Source organism: Rana temporaria, chromosome 1 (assembly GCF_905171775.1).
Source record: "Rana temporaria chromosome 1, aRanTem1.1, whole genome shotgun sequence".
Lineage (NCBI taxonomy): Eukaryota > Metazoa > Chordata > Amphibia > Anura > Ranidae > Rana > Rana temporaria.
In genome coordinates, this window is record NC_053489.1 from 283,301,914 (window position 1) to 283,326,516 (window position 24,603).

Genomic DNA, 24,603 nt, shown 5'->3' on the forward strand with positions numbered 1-24,603 from the left:
TTCTTAGTGGTCAAGGCTGAGAGTAATGGGCACCAACATGCTGCGCATGCACGCTCCAAGTACTTTCTCCTGCCATTCAGCCTCGAGAAAGCGCCTTACTGTTGCTGCTCCCACGGTTTTGTTTTATTTTGACACCTTGAGGTCACCTGCTCCATTCCACTGCTCACCTACAGTGACCTGGTCACCTCTGAGAGCCTGCAACCCTCACCAGCTGCTGGGGTTTGTGTATATGCTTTACCTCATTTTGGGCCTAAATGTTCTCTGCTATGCAATGTAGCATGTATTTTAAAAGTGGTCAGTGAACAGTCCCATTGCAATGGATATTCTACGCCTATAATTCTCCATTGTTAATAGGGGTGAAAAACTGATCTCCCCAGAAGGGGGCAATGCCTGCAATATAGATCTTGGGACCCCCATTTCTAAAGGGTCATCCTCATCAGAAACTTATACAGCTTTGCAGCTACATCCATTTTATGGACCTCCTTAAGTGTTCCACTTAAACCTCTGGCTGTTCACAGATTAGCCCTTTTGCTTGGACATACCCAGTTTATCCAACCTTCCTTTCCCTGAGGCTACAGGTTAAGGAAGTCCTCCTTGAGCTTTGGTTGTTACCTGGTTGTTCAGCGATTGCGAATTACTGGAGTGTAAGGGTCACTCTAGTAGTACAGAGACCAGAGTAACAGCATTTATGACAAACAGGGCCCTTAGGAATAGGGAGCCAGCAACTTTGTCTGGCATTCACGGTCTTGTAATATTTTACATAATATGGCAGGACATACAGGAGAAAAACCAAAATCCCATCAAAGCAGGGTTAGACAGAATAGCTTCTGAATATTGGCATAGTGGTGAATTCAGAGTCAGAAGACTGCATGGGGGAGCACCCCTTGATTCAGGCAAGTTGGGGTGGTTTGAGGTGAATGGAACTTGTACCTAGAGGTCAGGGGTTGATTTTAGATCCCAAATTACAAATTCATGTTAAAGCAATTAGAATTGAGCGATACTGGCTTGATAGAATGCGATTATCGATTTACTGTATTTCTATAATTCTGATATGTGATGTTGTGCAATACAGACTACATAGATCTAGAAGAACTTGTATTTAGCTATACCAACTACAATCACATCATTACGAACACATACACAATCAGGAGCCAGTTTAGCAGAGGCCAGCTAATAGAACAGTAGATTTTGACTTGTAGTCGATAACCAGTGAAACCCATAACAACCAGGAAAGCTCTGTACATACAGCTAGAAGGCACCAGAAATACAAGACTAACAAGAAACTGGTTACTGGAGTGTGAAGCAAAATATGTTTTCTGCATAACCACAACTTGATGTTAAATGCATGCAGACCTTAAAGTGGTTCTAAATCTCTACAAGTAACAAAACCATAACATATCCTCATATGCTTTGTTCCTTTCAATAGCACTTACCCTAGGCTCACATCTAAGGAGGTTGATGCGTTTTTCAGGCGTGCTTTGCATTTGTAAACCCCCTAAATCAATACCAGACCCTTATCTATGCAGCTCAGCAGGTCAGGAAAGTGGACGAAGGGCCTGGTATTGCCAGCAATTCTTGTTTTCAGAGGTGTAACTAGAACCTTTAGGGCCCCTGTGCAAGTAACGATGAAGTGCCCCCTGACCTCCAGCCCGGGCCCTTCCCACTAATCCAGGGGGGGCAGCAGGACCTGGAAAGTTGGGCCAGCATGTGGAGGAACAAATTGCCTCAATTTTCCGCCTGAAATCACTGAATGCCTATGGGAGGGGAGAGGAGGAGAATCAGGCTTTTAGTAGCTGCAGGAGAAAAATGGGGGGGGGGGAATTTTTTCCCTCTATATGCCCCCCTATCCAGGTGTACAGGGGCAACATGTGCACCATTGCAATTGTGAGCCCTGTGGTTATTTATTTATTTATTAAAATGCTTATGAAACACAGCGCAGTCTTACACACGTGCCTCGATGCGCTGGCGGGATAAAAACAGAACAGAAAAGGGGCAAAAACTACATCGACCAAACAAGTGAGTGGCAACAGTGGTGTGTGTGTGTGTGGGGGGGGGGGGAATGAGTGGCAGCAGTGGTGTGTGTGTGTGTGTGGGGATCAGTGGCAGTGGTGTGGGGGGGGGGGGTCAGTGGCAGCAGTGGTAGTGGTGTGGGGGGGGGGGGTCAGTGGCAGCAGTGGTAGTGGTGTGGGAGTCAGTGGCAGCAGTGGTAGTGGTGTGGGGGGGTGGTCAGTGGCAGCAGTGGTAGTGGTGTGGGGGGGGATCAGTAGCAGTGTTGATTTTGAGGGATGGGATCAGTGCCACTCACTTGCAGATCACTTGGTTCCCCCTCCTTGCTAGGTCTTGAATGGGCGGGCAGAGAGGATAGGCGGGGCCTGTGAGTACCAATGAGTGCAGGCAGAGAGGATGGGTGAAGGGAACAGGGACTGTGCCCATGAGTGCAGCCGAGAGGATGGGCAGAGACTTGCAGTGTGTGCCTGTGAGTGCAGGTGGGGAGGAGCCTGTGCCCGTGAGTAAGGGCAGAGAGGATGGGTTTAGCGGACAGAGACTGACCGTGAATGACCAGTGGTGGAAATCAAGGGCCCAGTTGCAAGTGTGACTGCTGCCACCCTGGCAATTCCGCCACTGCTTTTATTTTTTTACATTCAGCCGTCAGCCCTCAGATTACACTCAGCTCTGTGCCGAGCAGTGTGCAACATCAGAATATATAAAGCGCTGCGTAAACTGTTGGCACTATATAAATCCTGTATCATAATAATAATAATATATATCAACCCTGCTTCGTGGTCTTTGAGAAACGCAATCTAAACTGTGTATTTTAACCACCTTCCGACCACTCACATAAAATATACCGTAAGCTGGCAGCAGGTACAGGCAAGATCATGAACATGTAGTGAGGGGCCTTCTTCTGGGTTTGGGGTATGTCTGTGCATGCCCCCTTGTAACCCGTGCTGTGATTGGACACAATTACAGTTTAACACCTGAAATAAACTGATCTGTGTCAAATCATAGAGTTGTGTGTTTACAAGAACACAGAACTATGTATAGGGAACAGCGGTTTGGCGGTTTCTGAAAAACATCCAGAAAAAAAAAAGCAGCACATATAACACATTTTTATGCACACAATTAACCAGTTAATAGCCTACAGATGTTAACCTCTTCCCAGCCAGTGTCATTCGTACACAGTATTATCACTGTATTGGTGTCACAGTGTGCACCAGATTTCCCGCCACCCTATTGATGAGAGAGAGAGAGAGAGAGAGAGAGAGAGAGAGAGAGAGAGAGAGAGAGAGAGAGAGAGAGAGAGAGAGAGAGAGAGAGAGAGAGAGAGAGAGAGAGAGAGAGAGAGAGAGAGAGAGAGAGAGAGAGAGAGAGAGAGAGAGAGAGAGAGAGAGAGAGAGAGAGAGAGAGAGAGAGAGAGAGAGAGAGAGAGAGAGAGAGAGAGAGAGAGAGAGAGAGAGAGAGAGAGAGAGAGAGAGAGAGAGAGAGAGAGAGAGAGAGAGAGAGAGAGAGAGAGAGATCTGTAGGAGCAGTGGCAGCTGGTGCTCAATATTTTTTGGGGGGCGGCAAATAAACCTGCCCCCCTTACTTGCACCACCCCTGGGATAAGAAGAGAGAGGAGACCAATAAGCAGAGGTTCCACTTGAGTGGAAGCATAACTAAAAAGGAAAAAACTCTTTAGTTATACTTTAGAGTGAAGAGGGATTAGAACCCCTGACAGTTTTCATTGCCGTCTGTGCCCCCGTTAAGGAGATGCACCCTCTCCATTTGTCCTGTTGACCATTATCATTGAAAAGTGAACATAAAGAAAATCCTAAATTTGGGTTTTCCCCAGGAAAAGTAATGGAAAAAATCTTCCAATGTGGACACTAGTTTTGGTGAACTGGGGTTCCCAAGGCATTCCCTTAATTTTCAGGGATTTCCTCTCACTCCCTGTTTGGCTATGGAACAGGAAGTAAAGGGAAATATCCCCAAAAGGGATACAGATGGCAAAACATAAACCAAATATATATGTTAGACTACATACCAATGGCTACAAGAAGTTTTTCAATATCTCCTTTAAGCTCCAGATCCAATGCTTTGCCGACATCATGCTTACTATATGTTGTGTACCTCTGGAAAACTGCAGAGAGAATATTTAAAACATTTACTGAGAGTTTTACTGATGTTGTCCATTTTACATATTGCGGTGCATGAATAATTAGCAGCATAGCCAAAATAAAGGCAATAAAAGCAATTATTTAAGTTTATAAAACGTCATTCCATTTATTTTCTTTTTCAAAAACATTCAATGTCACACACATTTAAGCATTCTGCATGAATTTTGGCCATCATTTCTCTATCAGATTAATTCCTGTAATTATCATCTCCATCCAATTGCCAAAATGGAGTATTCTGAAATGCCTCAATGAGAAAATATACTACATTTTGGCCACCAGATGGAGATTATAGGGATTACTATCCTTCATACATGGAGTCGCAGAAATTATTTAGGCCAGATTGACACCTATGCATTTATTTTTTGTGCTTTTTGCATTTTGAAGATTTGCACTACAGAACCATGTTAAATGTATTGTAGTAAAAATCAGCAAAAAGCACTAATGCATAGGTGTTCACACAGGCTGTGCTATCAGGTCTGCCTGTCAGTTTTTCAGGCGGACCTGATCAGACCTTGACCTTGACCTTGCAGTCTCCTCTAAGGAGCAGCGGATATTAACCACTTAAGGACCGCCTCCTGCACATATACGTTGGCAGAATGGCACGGCTGGGCACATGCACGTACAGGTACGTCCTGTGCTAGTACCCGGTCCGAAGCTGCGGGACTCGCGGACCCGATCGCCGCTCGAGTCCCGCGATCGGTCCCCAGAGCTGAAGAACGGGGAGAGCTGTGTGTAAACACAGCTTCCCCGTTCTTCACTGTGGCGGCGTCATCGATCGTGTGATCCCTTTTATAGGGGGACACAATCGATGACGTCACACCTACAGCCACACCCCCCTACAGTTGTAAATACTTCAGGTCACACATAACCCCATCAGCGCCCCCTGTGGTTAACTCCCAAACTGCAATTGTCATTTTCACAGAAAACAATGCATTTTAAATGCATTTTTTGCTGTGAAAACGACAATGGTCCCAAAAATGTGTCAAAATTGTCCGAAGTGTCCGCCATAATGTCGCAATCATGAAAAAAAATCGATGATCGCCGCCATTAGTAGCAAAAAAAAATTTAAATAAATAAAAATGCAATAAAACTATCCCCTATTTTGTAAACGCTATAAATTTTGCGCAAACCAACCGATAAACGCTTATTTTTTACCAAAAATAGGTAGAAGAATACGTATCGGCCTAAACTGAGGGAAATATATATATATATATATTTTTGGGGGATATTTATTATAGCAAAAAGTAAAAAATATTGCATTTTTTTCTAAATTGTCGCTCTATTTTTGTTTATAGCGCAAAAAATAAAGACCGCAGAGGTTATCAAATACCACCAAAAGAAAGCTCTATTTGTGGGAAAAAAGGACGACAATTTTGTTTGGGAGCCACGTCGCACGACCGCGCAATTGTCTGTTAAAGCGACGCAGTGCCGAATCGCAAAACCTGGCCGGGTCCTTTAGCTGCATTTTGGTCCGACACCTGCCGCTATCCAATTCTGCCTGCAAGAACCAGACGGATGGTGGTCCTATTTTCCATTTGTTTGGCAGATTGAATCAGATGGAAACAGACAGGCGGTTTGTTTTCATGCAATGTCCCCATAAAGGAGAACAGGACTGTGTCTGTGGCCACTCTGCACAGTGAAAGGAGATGGACCCGTCATCCGCCTGCCCAGCGCAGCGATCCCGCGCTGAGCAAGCAGAATCTGCTGCATGGAGGTGCCCGTGTGAAAGGTGAAAGGGCCTTAGATGCAAAAATTAGGCAGAGTGCCTATGGTGTATTGAAAAAAAAAACAAGAAAAAAAAAAAAAAAGACACCCCACACAGCAGTGTCGTTGGTTGGTGCACTTGCAGGATGTTCCGAAAAGTCCAGCAAGCAGCATCTTTGGGGTGGGTTGGGAGCAGGGCTGAGCCGCCCTGGTGAGAAGTCATTTTCGGCCCCTCACCCAGCTTCTCAACTCGCTGGCTGCATGGGAGAAGAAGTAAGAAGTCAGCACCCCCCGCTTCTCAACTTTAATGCGACATGTCATTTTGCTTAGGGCCCCAGGGAGGTCAGGATCGCCACTGGTTGGGAGCACTGTATTTAGTGCTCCCAAGATGCCCTGCCCATTGGAATGAATGGGCAGTGCTTTCAAAGCCACAGTGGTAAATAAGAATATGTGGGAGGCTGTGTGTGTACACTTTGCCTGATCAGAAAAACCTAGTTCAGAAGTAGAGGGGGGGAAAAAAAAGTATATACACTGTATACAGTACAAACACACTCAAATACACATACATATCCGGTTGTAGAAAAAGCAAACCTACCACCCTTTTTATTCTCCAAATACCTTCTAATCTACCCAATTTACCTTTCTGGAGATGGGCAAAGCTGCGACTAGTCAATATGTTGATGAGAACAGGCACATCTGCCTTTTTTTTTTGTTCACCAGCTTCAAAGAGAGCCTAGGAAAGAAACAAAGCATATTTTTAAAACTGAATCTGACATTCAAAAACACTGGCCCAGATTCAGGTAGATCGGAGCAATATTTGCGTGGGCAAAGAGCAAAGATTTTTCTCTGCGCCCACGCAAATATTTCGATTTGCCCGCGATTCACGGAGCAGTAGCTCCGTAAATTGCGCGGGCGCTATGCTAATTAGCCCTGCGTAAGGGCGCCTAATGTAAATGATCCCGCCGGGGGCGGGAATCATTTAAATTAGGCGCGCTCCCGCGCCGAGCGAACAGCGCATGCTCCGTCGGGAAACTTTCCCGACGTGCATTGCGGCAAATGACGTCGCAAGGACGTCATTTGCTTCTAAGTGAACGTGAATGGCGTCCAGCGCCATTCACGAATCACTTACGTACATGACGTGAAATTTAAATTTCACGAGCGGGAAGCGCAGCTATACTTTAGCATTGGTTGCCCCTGCTATTAGCAGGAGCAGCCTTATGCTAAAGTCGCCGTACGGAAACTCCGTACCTTGCGTGCGCAGGGCCCGCGCAACTTTTGTGAATCGGTGGTAGTATGCAATTTGCATACTATACGCCGATCACAATGGTCGCGCCCCCTAGCGGCCAACGCAAGAATGCAGCCTGAGATATGAAGGCATAAGGAGGCTTATGTCTGTCATATCCTAGGCTGCATTCGGTGTAACGAGGTTCCTGAATCAGGAGCACTCGTTACACCGGAGCAAGTAAGCACTTGCGCCGCGCAACCTATGGTTGCGCGGGCACAAGTGCTTCTTGAATCTGGGCCACTGTCTCTGCGGGAGAATCAAGATCCATGGGTTTTAAATGACAGTGATTGATTGTCCACCAAAAAATATTTGGTAAATTCACCTTCATTGCTTTAGATGTAGACCACCAAGTTCCTTATATCCGATAACGCACTACCTATTTAAAATTTTGGGCAACACTTTTGCAGCTCATCCCTAAAGCCGAACTCTAGGATTTACAGCACTTTAAAGGGCCAGTATACACCACATGCAGTCCAGTGCATTTTTTTATGCATCAAAAAAAAAATGCATGGATAGTAGGTTATATATGGGTAGATTCAGGTAGGGGCGCGCAAAACTAGGTCGGCGTAGCCTAGCGTGTTTACACTACGCCGCCTTAAGTAAGATAGGCAAGTACATGATTCTCAAGCCACTTACCTCCTTACTTAGGGCGGCGTAGTGTAAACGCGGCGGGCGTAAGGGCGCCTAATTCAAATGGGTTGGAGGGGGGCGTGTTGTATGGTAATGAGGCTTGACCTCACGTTTTTGACGTTTTTTGGTACTGCGCATGCGCCGGGCGCCTACATTCCCCAGTGCGCATTGCGGCCAAGTACGCCGTACGAGCCTATTGATTTCGACGTGGACGTAAACGACTCGCGGACGACTTATGCAAAACGACGTAAAAAATTATAACCTCGCGGCGGGAACGGCGGCCATACTTTAACATTGTTATTCCACCTCATAGGGCGTACGTTCGTGAATCGGCGTACAAGCTCATTTACATAATCTACGCCGGCCGCAATGGAAGCGCCACCTAGCGGTCATCCGAAAAATTGCAATCTAAGATAGGACGGCGCAAGCCGGCCTATATTAGATATGTTTAAGCGTATGTCTGTTTGAGCATACGCTTAAACATACGGCGGCGTAGATTCTGAGTTAGGTCGGCTTATCTACTGATAAGCCGGCCTAACTCTTTCTGAATCTACCTAATAGTTTTCAATGGCATAGTTCACATCAAAGCAATCAGTTTCAGTGTGTTCCACTTTGAGGAAGAAAGAAGAACATGCTGCATTGTCTCTATACTGGAATGCAGTAAAACTCACTGGACTGCTTAAAAAACGCACTGGGATGTGCTTGCATAAAAGCATCCGGACTGCATTTCTGTGGTGCGAACTGACCAAATCAACATTAAAGCCCAGTTCACACTTGAACATAACAGAAGCACTGTAAAATATGGAACATGCGTTTAGGTGCCATTCTTAATAGCAGGTCATGCAGGGCACCTCCGTTTTGCAAAATCCGATTGCTCAGCGGGCAATCATTCCACTGATCCCCGCTGAGCAGGCGGAGGACAGATCAATCTCTGCTCTCCTCTATTGGAAAATTGGGTGGAAACAAACCGTCAGTCCAGACGGAAAGCAGGATTACCATCCCTTAGGATTTTTCAGGATCAGATAGCCTGTGTCCGCTGACATCCGCCGCTCCATAGGGTCGACAGGCGGACTTGATCGAACAGCCCGTGTGAAAGGGCCCTTATGCTGCCGCCATTATGAAATAGAGAATAGAATAGAATAGGTCTTCCTTTCTGGTTTCTAGCCTAGGCCAAACTGAAGTCATACATCCCATGAGTCTGCATAGGAATTTTTTTTCTCATCTGGCAGGGGTTTCTTCAGCCAAGCACATCCTCCTACCTGCATGTCTGAGCTAAAGGGTAGATGGATTCCAGGAAATAGATGCTGCATGAATTATCTGTCTTACTCAAGATGATCATGACTAGAACTGTTAGGGGGTGTATTTAAGGGATTTCTCAACAAAATAAAGCGTGGAAACATGGATGGATGGGCGAGTTTGCTTTGAATGTGAATTAAATAGTCTTTTCAGTTTATGATGCTCAGACACAATTTTAGTAATGCTTTGAGTCACCAACTTGTGGACTTACATTTATTTATCATTTGGGTCTTTACTGAGCACCGGGAGTTTAGCTATTGCTATACATGCCTGTCAGTAGATGCATGTAGGTCATTGCCAGTGTAAATGGTCTTCATTGCTGTCTGCAGTGGCATAGCTAGCACATCTGGCAATCAGGGCTGGACATTTTTTTGCACCACCCCCAAGAAAAATGATATGTGGTAATAAAGTGGCGCTATGCCAAAACTGTGGGTGTGGTCAGATTGTATCAACAGTGGGAAGGGCTTAAAGGGCCATATGCTTTAATGACTGTGCCACAAATATGTACAAACCTCAGTATACTCATTTTAATAAAACTGTTCTGTAACGGTATGGCCCGTGGGACCCAGAGGCTCTTGAAGGATGTGGGGTACTCATGTGTCAGCTTCACCAATGACTGTGTCTAGGGTCATCTTATGTCCACTAGGGGCATAGGAAGACTGAGAACTGATATCATGGATTACATGAGATGGGACAGTAATGATAATTCATGTATTGCAGGATATCTTGAAATATTACAAGTTGTTCATTCTGAACACAACAGCTCAATAGAGTGTCTCCTTCAATGTGGAACATAGACTGTTGAGATGTTAATTGATGTTAATCACCTCCAGCTACCTGGCTGTAGTGATGAAAGCTTGTTGTGATTGCATTCTATTGTCTATTGTGTTAATTAAGCCTGGCTCCTAAAATATTTCATGGTGCTATGCTAACTAACCCTGTATTGTGTGAAAGTTCTATTGATGCTAATATGTGTTGTGAGTTAACATACTCTAAAGGGCAGATGTCAGACTTAAGTTCACTAAAGGAATGTGTATTGTGTAGCAGGTGAGAATAGCTTATTGCGGAGTCAGAACGTCTGGGTAAATGACTAGTAATTAGTTCATGTAGATTATCTGAATGTCATTATCTAAAGGAATGTGTATTGAGCACCCATTGTGTCATGTTGTGGGTGGAGTTAAGCCATTGTTTCTTGGGGCTTCTAACTGTATATAACAAGCCTAAGTTTACCATTAAAGTATCTATTTGTTTGGAACCAGAGAACAGAGCTGTGTCTCGTTATTCTGGGGGAAATTCAATGGGTCCTGTCTGATGGATTGTGGAGTGTCGGAAGCTGTCTTGGGTTGGTGGAATGGAATATCGTAAACGGTGTTAACCCCTGACTGTTACATGTTCTATTGCATAGCCTTTACTACACACAGCTAACCATAAAAGTGATATTAAAGTCTTGTTCATTTTTATTTTTTAAACAAGCATGTTATACTTGCCTCCTCTGTGTAATGGTTTTGCACATAGCAGCTTGGATCCTCCTCTTCTTGGGTCCCTCCCTCTTTCTTGGTGCCCCCACAGCAAGCAGCTTGTGTCCATTTACACACAGAGCCATGGCTCGACTCCACTCCCTCCGTCTTCTGATTAACAGCAGTGCGAGTCACTGGCTCCCGCTGCTACCAACAGCCAATCAGGAGTGCGAGTCCCCAGACAGCCAAGGCTCTCATGGACATCGCTGGATCAAGAGGGGGCTCAGGTAAGAATTAGGTGGACTGCTGCTCAGTTTTTTTTTTACCTTCATGCATAGAATGTTGTGCCTTTACAACCACTTTAACAAAGAATGTGCTGTACTTAGAATGCAGTAATCAAGAGTAAGAAATGTAAAACACAGTGAGGGGAATTTATCAAAACTGGTGCAGTCAGAATTTGAAACAGATATGCATGGCAATCAGCTTCTATCTTTAAAAATTAAAGCTATGAGCTGATTGGTTGCCATGCACAGTTGTTCCAAATTCTGTCTGCTCTAGTTTTGATAAATTCCCCTAAGGGCTAAGCAGACAGGTCCTGTATGCCGAGCCACTTTTTGCCGCATCTACCAGGGATCTTTACCTATAGGGTGTTACACACAGAGTGCAGAGATGTCACTTGTAAACACAGAAACCAGACTTCTGTGTTTACAAGTGATTGTGGTGAGCAGGCACAAAAGGGTCTGAGCCGGAGATGGTGGAACTGAGTTCCCCCAAGTTCCCCCTGAAAAAAAGCCCTGGGGTGCACAGTAGTGTTGCTCACGAATATTCGTATTGCGAATATTCGGCTCGAATATAGCATATTCGAGTATTCGCGATAGATTTCGAATTTCGCGGTGAATATTCGCAATTCCGAATATTCGCATTTTTTCAATTTTATTTTTAAAACAGATCACATCCTATCGACGTCTAAAAGCATTGCTGGTATGATTAGAGACCCTGGGCCGAGTAGCTAAGCTGAGGCGATCCTTTTATGTTGCCGAATATAAAAAAAAAAAAAAAATTGCGAATTTTCGCTAATGCGAATGCGAAAATGATTGCGAATTTTCGATAACTGTGGTAGGAGAACTCTGATTGTCTCTGATGCAAAAGGGGGGGGCTTTGTGTATGTTTCTGTTATGAATATTTGTATGTTTGATATTATTTTTTTTTGTAAGAAGGAAAAAATTGCGCATACCTTAAAAAAAGGGGAGAATACAGCAGCAACTCAAAAATGTTATACAACATAAATTAATACAAGACAGAAAATGGAGTCGCTCTACAAGAATAAAAAATATGTCTAGTGACAAGACATGTGGGCAAATTATAAAATAAGCAAGCGCAAATAACTTGTGAAATACACAGTGAAACAAATATATAAAGAAATATAGTCCCAATAATAGAAAAATAATCTTTCATAAAAATGTCTTTGATATGTGAAGTGAAAAAAAGTCCAAAGCATGCAGCATGAACGTGTTCAATCTTCAAGGTGTTTGATTGACAAACGGCTGTGACAGATGGATAGAGTAAAGAATCACCACCAATGCAAAACACTTTTTATTTTCTATTGTAAAATATCAAGAATATTCTGAGCCAATCAGAGTGCTCCTTTCGCATTTGCCGAATATTCGCAATTATTTTGTATTGTAAAATATCAAGAATATTCTGAGCCAATCAGAGTGCTCCTTCCGCATTTGCCGAATATTCGCAATTATTTTGTATTGTAAAATATCACGAATATTCTGAGCCAATCAGAGTGCTCCTACAGCATTTGTCGAAAATTCGCAATTATTTTCGCATTCGCAATAGCGAAAATTCGCAATCATTTCATTTCGATAAAATATCACGAATATTCAAATTTAGCGAATATATCTCGAATATTCGACTATATATTCGAGATATATCGCGAAATCGAATATGGCGTATTCTGCTCAACACTAGTGCACAGATCTGAATGCAGACACAATGCATTAAGATACATGCATCCCTTCCTGTCTGCATGTCAAATTTTGACATTCGACCGATCATGCAGCTGCTGCACCACAATTGACTTTTACTGGACTGCCTGCATAGAACACCATGCATCCCCACCCAGTACATGGCCATCACACTAAGCATGGACGCATATGCTCCATGTGAATGAGACATAATTGTCATGTGGGCCAGATAGCAGGAAAGAGAAGGCGGCGTGAGGCAATTAAAAAGAGGAAGTATGGGAATTTTATTTATGAATCATACTTACCTAGGTAGATGCTGCATCTGTCCCCAACCAGCTCTAAGGCTGAGACCTGAGTAATCAAACAGCCGATCACTCAGCTCCCAGTGTTCTCTCCCCCTCCCCCCTTAAACACTGGGCTGTGGAGGGGTGGGAGTGGCCATTTGAGGCTCTTAGTGGCTCGCTGAGAACCTGAGCTGGGTGCCGGTCCAGCATGTGAGCAGATCCCAACCATATGGTTTCGATCTTTCCCCAGCCTGGAACGGTTCTGTGACATTAGCTGAGAGTGGGCTTCTCCTTTAAATAAATCTATCACACGACCTGTCTCTCTGCTCCTGTTTGGCATTACTTGTGACAACTGAAAAATGTCCCCATTTATGTTGTGAACTCACCCTCCAGTGCCCAGGCAGGCTCTTCCTCAGCCCAGGCTTTAAATACAGGCTCTCTCCCTGAAACTGGAAGGTCAGGCACCCTCTTTCCTAGTCCATAGGGCACCAACGATCCTCTCATAGTCCAGGGCCTCCAGACACCTGCTGCCCTAGTCCAAGGCCTCCGGACACCCCCTCTCCTAATCTGGGACCTTCAGGCACTCCCTCACCTAGTCCAGTATCTACCTTGTCCCCCACCTATCCAGGGGCCTTTGCCACACCAACTACCATTTCCTAGTCAATGGCCTCCTCTGCTAGTCAAAGGCCTCCTTTACAGCCCACCACAATATAAGAGCCTCCTTTGCACCCTTCTATTCTCACGCTTATGATCGGTTATGCTGATGTGCCAAGTATCTGCCTTAAGAGCCGATATTGTCTAATGAACCCCAACTGTTTGGATATTTCTTTTGTAACCCGTTTCGTTTAAAATTAATAAAGAAAAATTGGAAATGAAAAAAAAAAAGTACTAAAAAGTTCATTGATTGAATACTAACATTTAGTTGTTCTCGTCTTACATTTCTTCACTCTGTGCCATTTCTAAAAAGCTAGCTTCTCAATGGGTGACCATTGATATGCTTCAGCCTACATCCAAACCCGAGTATAGTGACAAAATAATTGGCCCACAATGGTTTCTAACCACTAAGGGCCAGATCCACGTAGCGGATCGTAATTTTTGGCAGGCGTATCGACGCTACGCCGCCGCAACTTTGAGAGGCAAGTGCTGTATTCACAAAGCACTTGCCTCTAAAGTTACGGCGGCGCGTAGCGTAAATCTGCCGGAGTATGTGCGCGGAATTTAAATGTTAAAGATGTGAGCGTGTTTTATGTTAATTTTACTTGACCCAACGTAAATGACGTTTTTTCTGAACGGCGCATGCGCCGTCCGCGGGGGTGTGCATGCTCGAAATTAACCTGCAACAAGCCAATGCTTACGTCGTGAACTCATTCTACGCAAAGACCTATTGGCGAACGACTTACGTAAACGACGTAAAATTTTCAAAATTCGACGCGGGAACGACGTCCATACTTAACATTGAGTACGCTTCATATAGCAGGGGTAACTTTATGCCGAAAAAAGCCTTACGGAAACGACGAACCTACAACTACCTAAAGAGTGATGTGCTCCTAAAAAGGCAGTTTGGTTCAATTCAATTTTAATACTTGGAAGTTATTACTGTAATGCAGTCAGGCTACGTTCCTCTTTCTGTGTTTTGTTCCTAAAATACTAAGGGGTCCATTTATAAAAATTCCACTGACTGACTTTTAAAAGTATTTGCCCAGCCAAAACAAATATTCCTTGTATTTTGTCCAATAGGTTAATTTGATCCTCAACTCCACATCAGCTGAAATACCCCAATCAAAAAAATACAGTATCAAGGCCACTCGATGGATCTATATACTCTTATTTTAGTATTAAATTAGAGTAAGGACTCCAGCGATTCCTACCATTTTTGAAAAAGGAATAGGACAATGTACATGCATAAAACATAACAGTGCTATCTAGCTTATCAGTCTTACCCTGGCATCATTATCAACAAGTTCATCATTCACACGGGCATCTTCACTTCGAGAAGCCTGCAAGACATTAAACATTTTATATTTAGAGAATTTTTTTTTTTTTTTTGTAACAAATCACTTTTTTTTTTTACAGATGCATTCCCCATTCCTATGGAATACAAGCCCAAATTTCCATACCTGGAGCCTGTACAGATTCTAACCTGACCCAGAATAGTAAATGAAAGTGGAATTCAAGGCCATACCCGATTTTTAAAAAGATCCCTTCCCCCCCTTCTAACATACAGTATCTCACACAAGTAAATACACCCCTCCCATTTTTGTAAATATTGTATTACTTCTCATGTGACACCACTGACGAAATTACTTGTAGTGCAAATTTGCTGTCCCTCAAAATAACTCAGCCATTAATGTCTAAACCGCTGGCAACAAAAAAATGTGTACACCCCCAAGTGAAAAATGTCCAAACTGGGCCCCAAGTGTCAATATTTTGTGTGGCCACCATTATTTTCCAGAACTGCCTTAACCCTCTTGGGCATGGAGGTCACCAGAGCTTCACAGGTTGCCACTGGAGTCCTCTTCCATGACGACATCATGGACCTGGTGGAGGTTAGAGACCTTTCACTCCTCCACCTTCTTAAGGATGCCCCACATATGCTCAATAGGGTTTAGGACTGGAGACATGCTTGGCCAGTCCATCACCTTTACCGTCAGCTTCTTTAGCAAGGCAGTGGTTATCTTGGAGGTGTGTTTGGGGTCGTTATGTTGGAATACTGCCCTGCGGCCCAGTCTCTGAAGGGGAGGGGGGAGGAATCATACTCTGCTTCAGTATGTCACAGTACATGTTGGCATTGATGATTCCCTCAATGAACTGTAGCTCCCCAGTGCCGCCAGCACTCCTGCAGCCCCAGACCATGGCACTTCCACCACCATGCTTTACTGTAGGCAAGACACTTGCTTTTGTACTCCTCACCTGGTTAACACCACACACGCTTGACACCATCTGAACCAAATAAGTTTATCTTGGTCTCATCAGACCACAGGCCATAGTTCCAGTAATCCATGCCCTTAGTCTGCTTGTCTTCAGCAAAATATTTGCACCACCACTATATCCTTGTTTTTTTTTTTTTAGGTGTCAATACAGTAAAACCTGGGTTTGCAAGCATAATTTGTTCCAGAAACATGCTTGTAATCCAAAGCAATTGTATATCAAAGCATTTTTTTTTTACAGAGTATAAAAGAAGAGAGGCACCTCTACGTAGCAATAAGTTGCTAAATGTTGTACCTTCATTAAATGTAACCATATTGCTACACTTAGAGGCTCCTCTCTTCTTTTTTATACTCAGTTGTGACATGACGCTTCTCTTTTATCAAGACATCACTTGTATAGCAAGGCAAAATTAAAACATTTTGCTTGTCTTGCAAAACGCTCTCAAACCAAGGTTTTACTGTAATGGTTTTCTTTAGTACAAATTAAATGGAAAGGTTGTTAAAACGTAAAGCGTACTGATAGAAAACATAAAGCAATAAGCCTTGATAAACAAAAAATACACAAAACAAACTGTCAGAAACTGAAGTCAATGTTTGACTGAACTGCAAGCCAAACGAAAACCATCATTAACCGGTTAACAACCGCCTCCTGCACATATACGTTGGCAGAATGGCATGGCTGGGCAGAGTAACATATATTTATGTCACTTTAAAATTCCCACCATGCTGGCGTGCGCCCCTGCTGCGAGCTCCGTGACCATATCCGTGGACTCGATGTCCACCTGTGTCCCGCGATCAGAATGAGAGGGCAGTGTAAACAATCATCTCCCCGTTCTGCCTAGCGACACTGTCACTGATCGTCTGCTCCCTCTCATCGGGAGCTGCGATCAGTGACGTGTCACTCGTATCCACGCCCCCCAACAGTTAGAATCACTCGCTAGGACACACTTAACCCCTTCACTGCAGCACACATTTACACAGTGATCAGTGCATTTTTATAGCACTGATCGCTGTATAAATGTAAATGGTCCCAAAATAGCGCCAAAAGTGTCCGACATAATGTTGTAGTCACTGTAATATATATAAAAAAAAAAACGCAGATCGCCGCCGTAACAAGTCAAATTTTTTTTAAATGAAAAAGGCCATAAAACTACCCCTATTTTGTAGATGCTATAACTTTTGTGCCAACCAATCAATATACTCTTATTGCGATTTTTTTTACCAAAAACATGAAGAATATGTATCGGCATAAACTGTGGAAAAATATTTTTTTTATAAAGTTTTTTGAGGGATATTGCATTGTTTTCAAAATTGTCGCTTTATTTTTGTTTATAGCGCAAAAAATAAAAACCGCAGAGGTGATCAAATACCACCAAAAGAAAGATCTATTTGTGGGGAAAAAAAGAATGTCAAATTTTGTTTGGGAGCCACGTTGCCCCCCCACTGCACAATTGTCAGTTAAAGCAACGCAGTGACAAATCGCAAAAAGTCCTCTGGTCTTTGACCAGCCAAATGGTCCGGGGCTTAAATGGTTAACACCCAAACAGAAAGAAAAAAACAAGGTTACAGTGGGCTTGCATGTCGGGTAAATGTATGGGGCAGATGACACTCATCAATAAAATGTACAAGTTTATATTGGGATTTTGGAAATTTTTCTTATTCCATCAAGTGAAAGGATGTTTGATGATGACATGTTTCAGGGTGTAATCTGATGCAGATATTTTAGAACTGCAAAGTACATGGCGATTCCATGATATTTTCCTCAGAATTGAGTGATTCCATATTTTTTCCTCCTGCTTGATCTGCAAAAAGTTTCAACCGACTACAGTTTGTTTGCTTGTTTTTTTTTACGCATTTCTTAAAGCATGAATGTGAAAATGTTAGCTGAAAATAGTTGAGGCATGTCTGTAATTAGTTTTTTTACACAACAATTAATTGAACATTTTCCAAGAGTGGTGAATCCATACTTTTTTGCCAGGGGTTGTATATGCTGCACTGCATTATTCTTTGTTGTACTGTAGGTACAAGTCTATTGTACCCAATGGTACATCCAGCCCTGCATGAATACATTTAACATAGCAAAAGTCTATACCGATATGAAGGAACATACCTCTAAAAGGGCAAGCAGACCCTTTTGGAAATGACCAGATGTATCTGAAGTGATATCTTTTGCCAAGTCAGTCTTAAAGTCTGTAGATAAAAAATGGGAAATTTTCAACATCGTATTTCTTTCTATATGCTTGAGTAACTTATAACTTGTAACTATATTATATGAGCAACTCATATATACAACCTATAGTTGATTCATTTACAATTGAATGCATTTTTTGTTCAGGGTTTCTTCTTTTTTTTTTTAACTGGACAGACCCTAGAACCCTGGATACTTTGCAATTGATTTACTAAAGAGAGAAAAAAAAAAAAAAAGGCTAACGTGTTACTAAACCCTGTCAGGGTTGGACTGGCCATCGGGACTACCGGGAGTTTCCCGGTGGGCCGATGGCTCAGTGGGCCAGTTGTCACTCAGGGGCGTCGGGAGGGGGTGGCTAAAGCCCCGAATGGGTCCCCAAAAAGCCCGGAGTCCGCCCTGAGTGTAAACATCCAGACCAGTGATGATTGGTGGGCAAGCGGGGGCGTGCGGCCGCAGTGAGAGTGGAGCTGTCAAAACGATGTCGGGGATGGGCGGGGCCAATATGCGGGGGCACCCCCATCATCAGTGCTTAGATGTGACAGCTCCACTCTCACTGCAGCAGCAAGCCCGATACCAATGTGCGGGGCCCCTTTCCTCCAGTACATTTGCAAACACTGCCTGTATACACTCTGACAGTTAGAATGTATACAGGCAGTGTTTGCTATGTACTGGACGAAGGGGGCCCCGCACATCGGTATCGGGTCATGCGGCTGCAGAGTCTGACTGCTGGCTGGGAGGAAGGTGGTGGCCGCACCCGTTGCCACTACTGCAAGTGCACGGTTCCAGTGCAGGCTGCAGAGTATTGCTGCTGGAGGGGGTGCATGGCGGGTGGAGTGCACTGTGCAGGGTGACAACAGTGAACCTGTTGAACATCCTGCCTGTGTGTCCTCTCAGACCTCTTCTCTCCCGTGTAACTCCTCCTCCTTCCCCCCCACAGCCGCTCTCATCCATACAATAGAAGACAGACTGTCCGAGCAGAAGTTGCTGTTAAAAAGTTAAAAAGCTGTGATTGGTTGCTAGGGGCAGTCCTAGCAACCAATCGTCTGTCTGTAACATTGAAAGTTGAACAGCTCCCGCCTTCTGCTTGGACGCTTCGCATCCTCTGAGTGTCTTCTCCCTGCTGTGTAAGGTAAGGGAGGGGGCACTGACATAAAGGGAGCTGTGTTTTGTTGCAAAGGATACCAAAAAGAAGGGGACTGTGTAAGGAGGGGGGGGTCAGTGTTTGTGTAAGGAGGGGGGTCAGTGTTTGTGTGAGGGGGGGGGGGACAGTGTTTGTGTGAGGGGGGGGGGGACAGTGTTTGTGTAAGGGGGGGGTCAGTGTTTGTGTAAGGAGGGGGGGTCAGTGTTTGTGTAAGGAGGGGGGGTCAGTGTTTGTGTAAGGAGGGGGGGTCAGTGTTTGTTAAGGGGGGGGGGTCAGTGTTTGTGTAAGGAGGGGGGGTCAGTGTTTGTGTAAGGAGGGGGGGGGTCAGTGTTTGTGTAAGGAGGGGGGGGGTCAGTGTTTGTGTAAGGAGGGGGGGGGGTCAGTGTTTGTGTAAGGAGGGGGGGGTCAGTGTTTGTGTAAGGAGGGGGGGGGTCAGTGTTTGTGTAAGGAGGGGGGGGTCAGTGTTTGTGTAAGGAGGGGGGGGTCAGTGTTTGTGTAAGGAGGGGGGGGGTCAGTGTTTGTGTAAGGAGAGGGGGGGATAGTGTTTGTGTAAGGGGGGGGACAGTGTTTGTGTAAGGAGGGGGGGGCAGTGTTTGTGTAAGGAGGGGGGGGGACAGTGTTTGTGTAAGGAGGGGGGGACAGTGTTTGTGTAAGGAGGGGGGGCAGTGTTTGTGTAGGGGGGGGGGGGACAGTGTTTGTGTAAGGAGGGGGGGGGGGACAGTGTTTGTGTAAGGAGGGGGGGGGACAGTGTTTGTGTAAGGAGGGGGGGGACAGTGTTTGTGTAAGGAGGGGGGGGGGACAGTGTTTGTGTGAGGGGGGGGACAGTGTTTGTGTAGGAGGGGGGGGACAGTGTTTGTGTAAGGAGGGGGGGACGGACAGTGTTTGTGTAAGGAGGGGGGGACAGTGTTTGTGTAAGGAGGGGGGGACAGTGTTTGTTGTGTAAGGAGGGGGGGGCAGTGTTTGTGTAAGGGGGGGGGGCAGTGTTTGTGTAAGGAGGGGGGCAGTGTTTGTGTAAGGAGGGGGGGGGACAGTGTTTGTGTAAGGAGGGGGGGGGGCAGTGTTTGTGTAAGGAGGGGGGGGGGGAACAGTGTTTGTGTAAGGAGGGGGGGGGACAGTGTTTGTGTAAGGAGGGGGGGCAGTGTTATGTAAGGAGGGGGGGGACAGTGTTTGTGTAAGGAGGGGGGGACAGTGTTTGTGTAAGGAGGGGGGGGACAGTGTTTGTGTAAGGAGGGGGGGGTCAGTGTTTGTGTAAGGAGGGGGGGGGTCAGTGTTTGTGTAAGGAGGGGGGGTCAGTGTTTGTGTAAGGAGGGGGGGGCAGTGTTTGTGTAAGGAGGGGGGGGGTCAGTGTTTGTGTAGGGAGGGGGGGTCAGTGTTTGTGTGTGAGGGGGGGGTCAGTGTTTGTGTGAGGGGGGGGTCAGTGTTTGTGTGTGGGGGGGGGACAGTGTTTGTGTAAGGAGGGGGGGGACAGTGTTTGTGTAAGGAGGGGGGGGACAGTGTTTGTGTAAGGAGGGGGGGGGACAGTGTTTGTGTAAGGAGGGGGGACAGTGTTTGTGTAAGGAGGGGGGGGGACAGTGTTTGTGTAAGGAGGAGGGGGGGACAGTGTTTGTGTAAGGAGGGGGGGGGACAGTGTTTGTGTAAGGAGGGGGGGGCAGTGTTTGTGTAAGGAGGGGGGGGGGACAGTGTTTGTGTAAGGGGGGGGGGGACAGTGTTTGTGTAAGGAGGGGGGGGACAGTGTTTGTGTAAGGGAGGGGGGGGGAGTGGTTGTGTAATGAGGGGGGGGGGACAGTGTTTGTGTAGGGGGGGGGACAGTGTTTGTGTAAGGAGGGGGGGACAGTGTTTGTGTAAGGAGGGGGGGGGACAGTGTTGTGTAAGGAGGGGGGGGACAGTGTTTGTGTAAGGAGGGGGGGGGACAGTGTTTGTGTAAGGAGGGGGGGGGACGGGTTTGTGTAAGGAGGGGGGGCAGTGTTTGTGTAAGGAGGGGGGGGACAGTGTTTGTGTAAGGAGGGGGGGGGGGGGGGGGGGGGCAGTGTTTGTGTAAGGAGGGGGGGGGACAGTGTTTGTGTAAGGAGGGGGGGGGCAGTGTTTGTGTAAGGAGGGGGGGGACAGTGTTTGTGTAAGGGGGGGGGGACAGTGTTTGTGTAAGGAGGGGGGGGGACAGTGTTTAAGGAGGGGGGGGGCAGTGTTTGTGTAAGGGGGGGGGGACAGTGTTTGTGTAAGGAGGGGGGGGGACAGTGTTTGTGTAAGGAGGGGGGGGACAGTGTTTGTGTAAGGGGGGGGGGGACAGTGTTTGTGTAAGGAGGGGGGGGGACAGTGTTTGTGTAAGGAGGGGGGGACAGTGTTTGTGTAAGGAGGGGGGGGGACAGTGTTTGTGTAAGGAGGGGGGGGCAGTGTTTGTGTAAGGAGGGGGGGGGCAGTGTTTGTGTAAGGAGGGGGGGGGCAGTGTTTGTGTAAGGAGGGGGGTCAGTGTATGTGTCTGATTTTTTTTTTAATATGCAGCGGGGGGGGGGGGGGGAAATGCACTGCCGCTGGTCATAGTAACTGATTTATTAGACCCTTTCACACTGAGCCGCCCATAGCGTCGGCGGTTAAAACGCCGCTATTTTTACCGCCGACAATTGCGTATAGTTTGTGTGTGTGTGCAAAAATTAAGTGGGCCGGTCTGGATGAAATCCAGGGCCAAATTTTTGTCCCAGTCCACCCCTGAACTACTGTGAATGTAGGATTCACTATACGGTATCTGGTCTCCCACAGTACACAGAACATGGAAATGCAATTATTTAAACAAATATAAAACTGACAAATACCTTTTCTCATCAGCAGTTAGAGCAGTCTTGTGACTTTTATTAGTGTCCAGCCAAGCACTGGTTAAAGCTTGTAGGAGGAGTTTGCTGACTGACCTATGAAACTGAAAACCCGACAATCTGTCTGGACAGTGCTGATCACATGCATTCTCCAACCCCCCACCACCAAAAAAAAGGGGGGAACCTCTTTAGCAATACTAACCAAACTAAGCATGTGCAGCTGAATCTATTAATTGTGTTATCAGGAAATTGCATCAAATGCAGCCACTGTGCCCCATCAAATGCAGCCAACTGTGCCCCATCAAATGCAGCAACTGTGCCCCATCAAATGCAGCCAACTGTGCCCCATCAAATGCAGCCAACTGTGCCCCATCAAATGCAGCCAACTGTGCCCCATCAAATGCAGCCAACTGTGCCCCATCAAATGCAGCCAACTGTGCCCCATCAAATGCAGCCAACTATGCCATCAAATGCAGCCAACTGTGTCCCATCAAATACAGCCACTGTGAACCTCAGCACCCCCCCCCACATGGGGCACAGTTGGCTGCATTTGATGGGGCATAGATGCAGCCACCGTGCCATTAAATGCAGCCACTGTGACCCTCGGCACCCCCCCCCCTGTTTGTCTGACCGACACTTGCCCCATCTTGGTGGCAGGTCAGGCAGTGGGTGACGGCAGTGAGATGTGGGACGGGAAGCGGCGAGCTGCTTACTCCCTGCATCTCTTCTTTTCTCCTGCTAGGCGTCCAATAGGAGTGCCTGTCCTTTCAGCCAATCACATGATGGGTATCAGACCCGCACTTCCTGATTGGCGGAGTGCCGGTTCATTGTTAGAAAAGCAAACATTAATTTGCTTTTCTAAACCCACCTGGATGGGCTCTGAGTGCTCTGCGCTCCAAGCCACCCTAATGTGAAGCCTATTAGAGCCTATGGCTCTAATCAGGTGCTTCAAACCCCCCCCCCCCGCAAAGTAGGCACCCAGTGTCCTAAAAGGGGATGGACACCTGAATTGGGGGTGGCCATGGATAGATTCATGCAATGCATGAATCTATACATTCTACATAGAGGGGGTGGTGCCTTAATGGATGGACGCCCCCTGGTAGGTATACACACGTACATGCACTGTAACATACACAGTATATATATATATATATTATATATATATATATATATATATATATATATATATATATATATATATATATATATATATATATATATATATATATATATATATATATATATATATATATATATATATATATATATATATATATATATATATATATATATTTATTTATATATATATTATATATATATATATATATAGTGAGAAGTGCCATGCTTCTGTGCTGAACTTCTCCAATCTCTGCTACATCTCCCTATCATCACCTGCCCACCAATACACAGGCACAGCCTCCTCCTCTCTGTATTACCACATGTGAGCTGCAGGGGCACTACAAGTACCAGCATGGCAGAAGGGGCAAGAGCAGTGTGTTCTATCAGGATGATTTTTGGAAAAAAAGTGCTGGTGTGTGTATATATAGATAATATATATTTATTTATCTATATATACACACACACCAGCACTTTTTTTCCAAAATCATCCTGATAGAACACACTGCTCTTGCCCCTTCTGCCATGCTGGTACTTGTAGTGCCCAGCAGCTCACAGACATAGCATGTGGTAATACAGGAGAGGAGGAGGCTGTGCCTGTGTATTGGTGGGCAGGTGATGAGTAGGGAGATGTAGCAGAGATTGGAGAAGTTCAGCCCAGAAGCATGGCACTTCTCACACACAGATAAACGATCTAACAGCAAGAGGAGCCCTACTGCTACACAGCCTCCCCCTCCCCCTCCTCACCAGGATAGGTAAGCACTGAGTGATACAATTCTTCCAGCTTACCTTTTATGAGGCAGCAATCCACCCCACACTGCAGGCTGTCCCCTCCTCCCTCTCATCTCTCCAGCAGTCGGCATCTCCTGCTCGTATGTCAAAAAAGCCGCGCTGGAGAAGGGGGCGTGTACACTGTGCTCCCATTGGCTGAGAAGGCAGTGGAGAGGCGGGGCAGCTACAATATCAAGATTTGTACATCAAAATTATGTCGGTAGTGGCCAATTCAGTGATGGATGTCAGAAAACACTGATTCCAACAAACTGTCCCTGCTTTTACCAAGGCTGCAACCCTGATGGGGCCCCTAGTGGCCAGGGGCCCTCGGTCCGTGCCTGACTGACCGAATGGTCAGTCCGCCCTGCTCAAAATAGACAAAAAAAAAAAAAAAATAGTATTTATGCTTGCACCCGATTGGATGAGAGAGGGCAGCAGAGCTTCACCTCATTCACTAAGCCAAAGGAAAAATTATCTTTCAAAGTAAACCAACAATTTGCCTTTAGTAAATAAATCCCTATGCCCAAAGGCTGAATGAAATCTGGGCTGTTTCTTGCTTTTGATGTACAGAAAATAAGTCCTCTACTTATTACTCTAAGGAACATACACCAGGGGGGGACTGAACACTTGACCTGTGGAAAACAACAACAAACTGGCCCTTTCATGTTAGAAACAGTTTACTGTAGGCTAAAGAAAGTGTGCATTACAAAGTTTGCTACAGTAAATGGTGACTATTGTTAAAGGTGGGTAAAGTTGTCTTCAAGAACATGGATTATAATAGATCCATTTTGAAGGAAGTACTTTATGAGCTATACATTACTGCTCTCTACAAACGATACGGATTCAACTTAAATAGAATACTAAAAATCATAT

General features: G+C 45.5%; 1 protein-coding gene across 1 annotated transcript in view; it reads right to left on the bottom strand.

Annotated features, from left to right (window-relative positions):
- Window positions 1–24,603, bottom strand: part of LOC120943150 (annexin A1-like) — a 46,864-nt gene that overhangs the window by 19,241 nt on the left and 3,020 nt on the right. The window contains 4 exon segments of the mRNA XM_040356289.1: window positions 4,025–4,120; window positions 6,501–6,594; window positions 14,727–14,783; window positions 17,824–17,903. Coding sequence (XP_040212223.1) covers window positions 4,025–4,120; window positions 6,501–6,594; window positions 14,727–14,783; window positions 17,824–17,903 — 327 coding nt within the window.